The sequence below is a fragment of the Nilaparvata lugens genome, unplaced genomic scaffold (assembly GCF_014356525.2).
Source record: "Nilaparvata lugens isolate BPH unplaced genomic scaffold, ASM1435652v1 scaffold5537, whole genome shotgun sequence".
Lineage (NCBI taxonomy): Eukaryota > Metazoa > Arthropoda > Insecta > Hemiptera > Delphacidae > Nilaparvata > Nilaparvata lugens.
Window position 1 is genome coordinate 1 of NW_024091353.1, and position 11,347 is coordinate 11,347.

Below are 11,347 nucleotides of genomic sequence, written 5' to 3' on the forward strand. Positions count from 1 at the left end.
AAAAATGTTAAGATGTATGAATTGTATATTTATTGTACTACTGCACAAATCCAACATGCTAAAAAATGAATGATAATTTATAATAAAACTGGTAGCTGGGAAAGACGCCAAATAAAAGTAAGGTTTAAGTAAAACAGTTCAATAGATTTATTGTATACTTTGAGAAACGTGACATATTGTCTTAGATTTAGGAAATGCCACACAGGGCAGTTGACTGACGAGATACGAATAATTGACTCAATAGTCAGGAGTACAAAACAATAAAAATGACATAATAAAAATTGAGACAATCAGTTGAAATATGATAAATTGACTCAATAATCATGAGTACAAAACAATAAAAAATACATAGTAAAAAATTGAGATTGTCAGTTGATAAATGCTGACTTGAATGTTATAATTTTAGCATTGAGATCGTTCGTCATTCAAATTAAAAAAAAAACAATTTGTGACTAATGAATAAGTACAAAACTACTATATGTAATGCTCCGTAATGAGTTAATGAATAAATTCAAAGAGAAAATAAACTTTCAAATGGCAATAAGTAAAAGAGAAAAGTCAGGTCAATGAGTAATCTCAAAAAGTACAAAAGGTAAAGGTAAACTGCCAAAACAGAACAATTGAAATGTAAATACTAAAGGTAACAAAAAAACGAATGCTTTCAGGACATATTAAAACCTTTGTAGTTCTGGATAGGTTTTATTAGATACACTAAATAATCATGAGTTGAACGTCAATTGAAAAGCATATATTCAATGTAATTAATAATTTTAAAGACAATATAGAATAGGTAGTACAGTGAAATGAAACAGACACTGTATTCAAGAACGTAATTGACAATGGCTTAGACTAACTTTAAATGATAGATCAATAAGTCTGATATGATAAATGTAAAGTACAAATACTTGCAATACTTCCAAAAATATTGGTAAAAAGTTGTGTCTACAAATGGGAATCGCGACTTTAGAATAAATAATTCCAAGTAAACCCTGAAAAGGTCAAATAATAATTAAACAAACAAGGCAATTGAACAAATAATGAAAAATGATGATAATGATTCAAAATTGATACAGAATACTTATCAAATGCATGAAGAGCATGAGATCCAATCTTGAATTGGATGGGCAGTACATCGAGACCCCCTCGATGATACCGGACGATGGTGGAGACCTGGATGGACCCACGAAGTGGAGCGGACCAGAGCGAGCTACCGGAGCTGGACTGGACGGCGAGCCATGAAGAGCGGCGGCTTGCGATGACCCGCAAGCAGGACAAGAATCAATCCGAGCGACAGACTCCGGACTGGAATGGTGACGAATCAAGATAGCCAACAGCGATGGCTCAGTGGTGACGACACAGGAACGGCGGCGACACAGCGATGAGTGGGTAATGTCAGGTTAACTATTGTCAGTGCAATACGGGCAAGACTGACACAATGACGGTGTGACACAGTTGAGATATGCAACACATAAACTTGAAAGTAACGTAGCTGAAGATTCACTGAATTTGAATTGAATGAACCGTCCAAAAGTTAGGCACGGTGAATGAAATGCAAAGCTAATTGAGTTGGCTACGGCCAAAATCACAACACTGATGCTAAGTGAATGTCTGAATAGACAACCATCCAAATGCTTGGCATGGTGAATGAAATGTAACAAATGTTCGTAGATCACTAAAAGAACTGGTTGAAACTGATACACCATCTACGGGGTAGACATGAAAATTGCTAATACTTCGATCTAGCAATGAATGATTAGGTAGCTAGTTGACTAACCTAACAAAACGGATACAGAGCAGAACGTCTGACTGCACCGTGAAATGATGAGAGTGTGATCTTGGAATGCAAGCAACACACCAGTAATAATGTCCCGCGAGACCAGAATTACTTCAATGAAACGAATGAATGCGAAATTGGGCCTCAAGCCCTACCAAAAAATGCCTACCGCTAAATGCATGTTCAGTTCAATCATATAACTTGTTGCTGAATGTTTGAATGTTCTGGAAACTTGATTTTCATAATCAGTAATATGAAAATGATTTGAGTTCTCACACTGAGAAGTGAATAAATTTAAATTGAAGATAAAAATTCGAAGCACTCGTGACGAATGAAACGTGTTGGAACATACCAAATACTGATGATTGAAGATATTTCACAAACTAACGAACCGAAAATACTGAAACTTTATCGAAGCACTGGAAGAAACATTCTACGTTGAATAAACATGAATTTAAAACTTGAGAATTGAAAATTTTGAATTGAAAGCGACGAAAATTGAAGAACGAAAAAAAAAAATTGATGTGAACTGTTACGCCATTGCTGTGTGTAGAAGGAAACAGAAAAGTGCATGCACGAATTGCGATGTAAGAAGCCACGCATAGCCACGTCGATGAAAAAGATATGCGTAAAAAACGTCTAGACACGGTAGGAAATACTCCAAAATAATATTAAATAATACCAAAATGTACAATAAAATTAATGTACAAATGTAGCATGACAAAAAACTGATGTAATCCGTGAACTGCAGAAAACACAGTGAAAGTGGACCAATGACAAAGTGACTTGCGCACTAACGCGACAAGTTGGGACAAGAACACAATGCATAGTGCGAAATCTGACACCATCTTTCTTTTTTCATATTTTAAATCGCTTCATTTGGGTCACTCGTTGTTTAGTCGAATATAGTATTTAATAGTATTAAATACTCTGGCAAGTTCACTTCTGGGTCACTCGTTGTTTAGTCGAATATAGTATTTAATAGTATTTAATACACTGGCAAGTCTCAAACAAAAGGAGACATGTCGAGATGCCTTCCGTCATCTCGGCATCATGACGGTGACCAACATCTACAATATCATGGAAGTCATCACCCATGTTAGCCGACTAAATCTCCAAAGAGGCACAGATGTTCATAAATACGTCACTCGGCAGGCAGACAACTATGTACTCCCAAGGCACAGGACTGCAATCTTCGAAGAGAAACCTTCATACGTGGGCAGAAAACTGTGGAATCATCTACCGGAGAAGATAAAGAGGCTGGATTGTGTGACATTGAAAAAAAGACTTAGTGAGTTTCTCAAAGGAAGGCCCATGTACGAACTATGTGAATTTCTTGAAACAGGAGACAGACTGGCAGTGAACAAAAATATAATTGTGAATACAAACAATTCAAACATATTTAATTATATATATATTTTTTTATTCTTGACAACAATTGCTATTCTTGAAGAATATGTAATAAAGAATTTTGACTATTGACTATTATTCAGGTATATAGCTATCACATAAATCTCTCTTAGCAGCGACTACATAAACGCTTAACATAGGTTGCTAGGGAACGATAATAATAAGAATGTGATGAATAATCTATCCTGTTCTAGGCGACCAATATTTCTGTATCACAGATATCCAAAAACTTCAACACTAAAATGTGAATATCTTTGAAACGGTGGTTTGATACATTGATGAGCGATTTCCACCATTCATTGTCTCTTGAAATTCTTTATTTGAATCTTGTATTAAACCTTTCTAAAGAAAATGTTTAATCCTATGTGGCGGAACGAAGATGGCAGACCTAAATCATGAAGCTACCTACAGAATTTTTTTTAATTTGAATAGGAATCCCAGTGGAGCCCACTGTCAAATTATCTTGGGAAAAGGAACATCAAACTGTTTTCCTATTAATATTACGCTGTAGGCCTACGTGAATCCATAGAACTTCATAGGTTTCTCCGTATGGGTAGATGATTCAGAATCAAAATTCAAAGTTTGTCAAATTAATAATACCAACGACATAGCAACTGCCATCACAATTTGTATCATTAATATTACGCGTATGCTACTGAAAGATAATAGTCAGGCAGACACTCAGGAGCAAGTTATTTTGTCTCATGTAGTACTTTCAATGTTACTTTTATATCCTGAAAAAGGACGAAGAAGTGAGTAAAATATTTTGTTGTTCAACGAACTTGATCTGTAAAAAGGTTCGAAGAGTGCGTGTTCAAAATTTGAAGCTGATCGATCAACTCTTTCTGAAGTTATTGTAGTGCATTCAAACAAACAAGCAAACCCACAGACTGGCAACAACTTTGAACTTGAGTAAAAAGTAAGAACTTGCTAGCTCTCGTTCAACAAATATTATTGAGAGAACAACGGGCGGTATTATCAAGTTGGGAGCACATAACTTGAAGGAGTCAAATTATTTCAGTGTAGGGGATTGAGTATTTTACAAGAGAGTGTGTTTCTGAGGGATATAGGCCTATAGTGAGAAAGTGAAGAAGTGAGGATTCAATTGAATTGCAGTTTTAGTTTTTTTGCACGGCCGGCCCTCTCTCACATTCAACCATCAAACTTTCCAGTACGATGCTACATTAACTATATTATACAATGCTACTCAGTGGAATGAGGGAATTCACAATATTACAAGCAAGAGTTGATAGTATTGAATATTATTGACACAAAAAAAATTACAAATCTGGGCATGGGAAAGTCAAATTCAAGATAGGTTGAAGATAATATGTCTGCAGCATTCTATGAAATAATAACAAAACCCTGAGGGGTTTTGAAGAAAGGAGAACATTAGCACACAACCGGGTAAGAGAGAGAGAGAGTGTGTGTGTGAGACAGAGTGAGAGCGAGAGCGAAAGGCGCAGGAGTGATAGAGAGAGGGTAAGGGAGGGGGTGAGTGAGAGTGAGGGGGAGAGCGAGAGGGAGAATGAGAGAGTAAGCAATAGAACTAAAATAATAAGGTTGAGATAAGAGACAATGTCACGCAGGAGTATTGTCTAACGGTGGTGACACACACACTTCTACAGTCACTCTAAGTTATAAACAGAATATTTCAAAGAAAGTACAGTCTGTGCCAAAATTGAAACCGGTTTACTTCCAAGCTATTCTGACATAGGCGTCAAAAGCAGATAGCGACAACCAGAGACTGTTTTCCAGGTAGAGAAATTAGTCACGGACTCGCCCCGCCAAAACAAGACACTTCTTTTTCAGCACAAGAACGACAAAACTAGCCACCGCCAAAACAGGACTGATTTTTAGTGCTAGGATGGATGTGTCTGACTTTGACGGTGGTGTATCTTGACATCGCCCCCTCGACATTGACGAAAATAATCATTAATTGAAAAATAACTATAGATCAAATAAAAATGATTCAGACACCAATAAAAAGGAGACATTATCCCCATTAATTTGATATAAAGTTTTCACGCATTACGACCCCCAATGATTCTGAGAGAAGTGATATTAAAAAGAAAAACAAATCTTAGCGATGTTTCCAATTTTATCATAAGTGTTAAATTTCCTTTTAATCCTTCAACCCTGAAACTTTTTCAGCTTTACTACGATATCGGGGATGATATTCTACATCCAATTCTGACATTGAATTGGAAATTTGAGAGTTGCAATTTTACACAATTGGCAACCTTGTAATTTCTTCGGATAGAGGGCCAAGTCTCAACTTATTTTACACAGACTATAGGTCTACCTTGTATTCTCTACAAACCGTTTTCCATGCTCTTCTTTCTTTATCGAAACCAACGAACTTTTATCTTAAAAATTATTAGTGTATTTTAGTTTCTAAACTTGGTGTGTTAATATACTATAGTGAGGTCCACTTTATAATGGCATTGGAGAAAGATAGGAGGACAGCGTTGCCGATTCTCTGACTTTTATAAAATATAGATTAAACCGGTAAATGTGATGTAACATTAATTGTTCATTCTTGCTTGAGATAATCAATAATTACAGTTAAACCGTTCATTCTTGCTTGAGATAATCAATAATTACAGTTAACCTCTGTGTAACGAAGTCGATTATCCCGAGAAAAAAATCGCAGCAGAGAGGTATTCGTTATTGAGAGGTTATTCTGTCAACTGGCACGATCTTATGGATCTTATGATATATCACGGGCGGTAATTAAATGAATATGGTACATAAAACATAACATCGGGGGAACGAAGGTAGTGACATTTTGCATATGGTGGGAGGATGGGGAAATCCAGCATTCCCGTTCCTTCATTCATAAATGGTGAGTTCTAACAATTGAATAATGGGTGACAAAAGCAAGGATAAGAAAGTCCAGTCGTTTACCTGCCTGGTCTACGAATAACAAGTTCTTGGAATTCTACATTTCCGGTAACTTGCATTCAATTTCCGACATGTGTTTCAACCTCTATTGACCACTCAACCACCCTATCTTCTTCCTACCTGAATTGCCATTATTTTTAGTATATTGACCTTTCTGCTGAAACTAAACAATTCGTTGAAAATGACTGTCTACTTCCTATACACACTACATTTTGTATGTTGAAGTGAAGAGAAAACTTAGTTGTTGATAGGTCCGAAATTCGTTGAATAGGGGTAATCAAGCAGAACCTAAAATGCCATGGGACGAGGTAAAAATTCGTTGTGTGGAGAATTTCGTCAATTGGAGGTTCGTTATAGAGATTCGACTATTCTATTTGTCAAAAACATATATTTTCCAATGATAATAAATTTCATAATTGAGATTAAATATTTTGCTAATCGATCTAGATTGTTAAAAAACGATCTGGCAGCGTTGCAGAGCTAGAGAAGGATAGCGCTATCCGTCTTGTCGAATGATAGACAAGGATAGCAGCACCATTTCTAATCAAATACTATCATTATAACGTGAACCTCACTATAAATACCCTGCTTCACGTACAGCAAGAAATTCATTACGACTTGCAGACTAATATTTTTGAGAATTTAATAATCATGTGCTTGCTACGGCACTCTCATTACACAGGTGACCATGCTTGAGACTCAACATTCCACTCAACATCATTATGAGTTTGAAAATCGCTTCTGGTGGTTCGGAACACACCTAAAGCTATATGAATCCACTCATCTGTCATAAATAATCACTGGCATTACCAACGCAACATCTACCCTATAAAGTGTCCAGTTTCCATGTGGATGTGGTCGACATCAAATAACAACAGATTGTACATTTTGCTGATAATCAATGTGATTTATTTCCACTTTTGCAGATGTGTTGTGATAACAATGAATCCTTCTAATGGTATCTACAATAAAGAGAGGGAACCATTAAAAACCTTGGAAAGGTAAGAAGTAAATCTAGTTGATTTTGAACTTCAAAAAATAAGCTATCAGAATATGACATAAAATGTTTTATTCTGTTCTTACAGATATTTTCCTAAGGATTTCTAAGGCCTCCATGAGATTAAACAATCATTATGGTATTGAGAAAATTATTGTGAAGAACTCGCGTTCATTTACTGCTCTAGAAATGTTAAAATGGCGGTCCCGGCTGAAATATAACAGTCATGTAGCCCATTGATGACTAAAATATGTATGATTCAACTATTTTATTTCCGCCAATTATACATCCCCTTGACACAGTTTCACGGGGATGGAGTGCCATCAGAGTCGGACATCAAGCGAATTAGTAATTCATTCAATAATTTCTTTTCTAATGTTGGAGCTCGTTTGGCGGGTGCAATTCCGGAGCGTGGTCCACTATTGGTGAGTGATGTAGATCATTCTACCGATGTGACTTTTGTGCTGCAACCTGTGACACGACTTGATATTTTAAAAATAGTCAAGAATATGCGGGGAGGCTCTGCTCCGAGTCAGGATGGCATCCATACTAAATTTATTAAAGAACACATAAATGCTGTGATCGAGCCTCTCTCCCACATTATTAATGAAAGTATCCGAACAGGCAAATTCCCAAATGCATTCAAAATTGCCAAGGTCATTCCCATTTTTAAATCCGGCTCTAAATCTTCAATCAATAATTTTCGGCCCATTTCCATGTTAATTGTATTTTCCAAAATTCTTGAAAAAATTGTTAAAATTCAATTACAGTCTTATTTAGAATCAAATAATTTGTTAGTTTCCCATCAGTATGGCTTCAGATTAGACAAGAATACATCAAATGCTCTGTTCGATATCACCAACGAAATAGTGCAAAAGGTGGGCGAAGGTAATAATGTACTTATTGCCTTTCTTGATATTACCAAGGCATTTGATGCTGTGAACCGACCAAAACTATTGCAGAAATTGGAATGCTGTGAGATCAGAGGTGTGACACTGCAATGATTTCAAAGCTATCTACATGAACGGAAACAGACCACCTGTATTAATAATATTTCCAGTGATATGTATAATGTAGATTACGGTGTGATTCAGGGAAGCACACTAGGCCCTTTGCTTTTTCTGGTCTACATCAATAACCTCAGTAAAGTTCCCCTAGATAGCAAGATATTTCTCTTTGCAGACGACACTGCAGTTGTATCATTTGGGACTACCTGGGAGGATGCTTTCAGTAAGGCTACTAAGGATCTCTTTGGTGTCAGGAAGTGGCTCGATCAGAACAAACTTACTCTGAATGTTGACAAAACTAAGAATTTGCCTATTTATTTCAAATCAAACAGTAGCCCAGTTCAGGAGATCCTCAGGCTCCACTCATGTGATGACTATCAGTCCACTACGTGTGACTGTGGGGTATTGCAGCGAGTGGAGCAGTACAGGTACCTTGGCGTTCTGATTGACCACAAATTAAGCTGGGCTCCACAAGCTATTTCACTGAAGCAGCGAGTGCGCAAAATGATATATGCCTTCAGACAGCTAAGAGAGGTCCTCCCGTTACATCAACTGCGGGTGGCATACTACGCATATATCCAGTCAGTTCTTATGTATGGTGTCATAGCTTGGGGTGGAGCCTCCTCGTTTGCCTTGGAGCCGGTGGCGGTGGCACAGCGAGCAGTCATCAAGACATGTCTCAGGCGAGACTATCGCTACCCATCTAATCTTGTTTACGAAGAGTTTCAAGTTTTTAATATTAGACAGCTTTACATACGTGTTTTAATGAATTACATATACTACAACAAACACTTCATTTTCAATAATTTAGCTCATACTCATAATACAAGAAATCTAATTAACTTTGGTATTGCTCATCCCCGACTCCTACATAACTGCTTTAAAAATAATAGTAAATACATCTGTCATATATTATATATAGAAACGTTCCCAATCGTTTAAAACAGTCTGAGAATTACAGTATTAACACCTACAAGCACCATTTGAGTAGATGGTTATTAGAAATTGGCAGGGATGCTGCAGAGCAACTGATTCAGTCCTCCTTCTTATTCAGAACTTAGTGAATTTGCCATTTATAATGATTAAGTATAGCCTTTAAGCTACTATTTATATACTTGTCTGTATATACTTATTACCAGTATGGAATTTCATTGTGTGCAATTTATATTCTTGATTTGCTGATGGATGTTAGTTGATTCAATTGAAATAGTTTTAATTATAATATGTACAAAACATGAGAACATAATGTCAATCAACTTGAAAGAACTCACTCTCCACTCACAGACTCAAGTCTTTGTGGAGAGTATTCACTGTTAAATGTGTAAATGAATTTCATAAATTTGTATTATGTTTTGTGAATAAAAAGCTATTTGATTTGATTTGACATGAGGTACCTACACTAGGCCATGTCAGTACATAAAAATCAATAAATATTCTATATAAATAATCGGGAGTGTTATAACTTCCTTGACGAATTCCGGGTGACATTTATTTTGTCCTGTATTTAATACTCGAGTATTATGAATTCATTGATTAAATATGCAAATATTTTATTTTACAATAATGACTTGATTGCAACAACTGTCATATTACAATCATATTAATAAGCTTACAGTTTATTTCGATTCATGACAGTCAATAAAACGTTTTTGATGTTGTCATTTCTTCAATAAAATATTGATAGAAAATTATGAAAAACTTGCTATTTGAATTGAGATTTCATTCAGTTTCAGACAAGTTACTGATCCAGAACAAAAGAAACTCGAAGGGAAATCACCTGTCTTCGGGCAATATTTTGGAATACACAATTTGGGCTCAATATCTGTTGGAGATACTGTGTACATCGGCTCCAACTGATATAAATAATCACTTATTTCCACCTCATTCACTGATAACAGCTCAAACCGAAGGTCAGAACTTCAAAAAAAGTTGTCAGCCGAAAGAATAAGTACACTTTCCACTTATCAGTACATTTATTGTAATGTATTAAAATTGTTCAAATGTATCAATTCTGTTTTTTCCTACAAAACTTTTTCTATACACTATGTTAGCAATGTTGAATTATGTTTAATAATTAATCATTCCTCTGGAATTTGTAGTTATTATTTCATCTCCTTTACCTCTATTTCTGAGAGTAAGCTAACTTCGTACAGGTAACAGCAGTTCAAAAGTCTAAAAATAAAATAGAATGAAAATAGTACCCTTTTTTGAAAAAAACTTTTTCCTTTTTTTTAAACAACAAACTTATTTTGTTGTTTTAATTATTCAATTATTTTAATTGTTGAAAAATTAATTAAAAGAAGTAAAGAGTGTTTTTCAAAAAAAGGGTACGATTTTTATTACTAAAAGTAGCCCTTGTTAGTACATAATTCAAAAGTCTTATATATATCCGAATCGACAAATGTAATGCGTTATTCTCGTTCATGGTGTGAAGTTTAAGGAAAAGATGTAAGAATAGAATCAATGCTCATTTATTTTGGATGAATAAAGATAGCATATTTCGTTAAATATATTTAAGCATATGAACTCATAAATAAAAACAATGTACTACAGGACAACACGATTAGTGTACTGCATGTTCTGAGATCTGAATTACCGGTACTTTAATTAAATTACTGGACGGATTTTTTAAGTATTGAGTTTGTATGTTTTGTTGTATATGTATTTTTTTAATCAGTATTTGTGAGTTGTATCTGTGATTTGTAATTTATATTTAATTCCATTTCATTTTAATTAAATACCTACGGTATATTTGTAGGACAATACCAAACAATGAATCAACGAGTCAAGTTGATGGAATTAACTTGTGATGAACAATGAATCAACAGCCAATAATATAGTTGACTGAGACTAATAGAGCTATACTGAATGTGTCCGGTACAGTGAAAGTGCAAATATAGTTTCTATAAGTTCTAACGGGACTCTGACTATTCGTTTCCGCTCGGCTGGGCTGAGTAAGAATAAACCAATCAGAACTCATAGAAATTATAAATTCTATTGATTACTGATATGTGAGAAACCAGCTTTTAAAAGCATGCTTTCCCACGTTGTCGCATAGATTGCACAATATAACAATAACTTCCCGTTATGGCCAGGGCAGGGATCTCCAAGCCACACACGACGTCTATCTTGTAGCCTAATGGAATTTCCAATCTATTTTCTACCCATATTCGTGTGTAATATATTAGTGATTCCATTTCAATTATGAATACAACTGCGAGGATATGAGAGGAATACGTTTTCCACAGGAAC

The 11,347-nt window shown here is 35.4% G+C and overlaps 1 protein-coding gene across 1 annotated transcript; it reads left to right on the forward strand.

Annotated features, from left to right (window-relative positions):
- Positions 1-6,934: 6,934 nt before the first annotated feature.
- LOC120356017 (mitochondrial amidoxime-reducing component 1-like) lies at positions 6,935-10,187 on the forward strand. The gene is made up of 2 exons (XM_039444796.1): positions 6,935-7,092; positions 9,823-10,187. Exons 1-2 carry the CDS (start codon positions 6,938-6,940, stop codon positions 9,950-9,952), a joined length of 285 nt encoding a protein of 94 aa, XP_039300730.1. The 5' UTR covers positions 6,935-6,937; the 3' UTR covers positions 9,953-10,187.
- The last annotated feature ends 1,160 nt before the right edge of the window (positions 10,188-11,347 follow it).

Excerpts from the sequence above, each read along its gene's own strand:
- LOC120356017 (XM_039444796.1), top strand. The coding sequence starts at position 6,938 with ATGTGGATGTGGTCGACATCAAATAACAACAGATTGTACATTTTGCTG. Across the intron at positions 7,093-9,822 it reads CCATTAAAAACCTTGGAAAG|TTTCAGACAAGTTACTGATC; the intron begins GTAAGAAGTAAA and ends GATTTCATTCAG.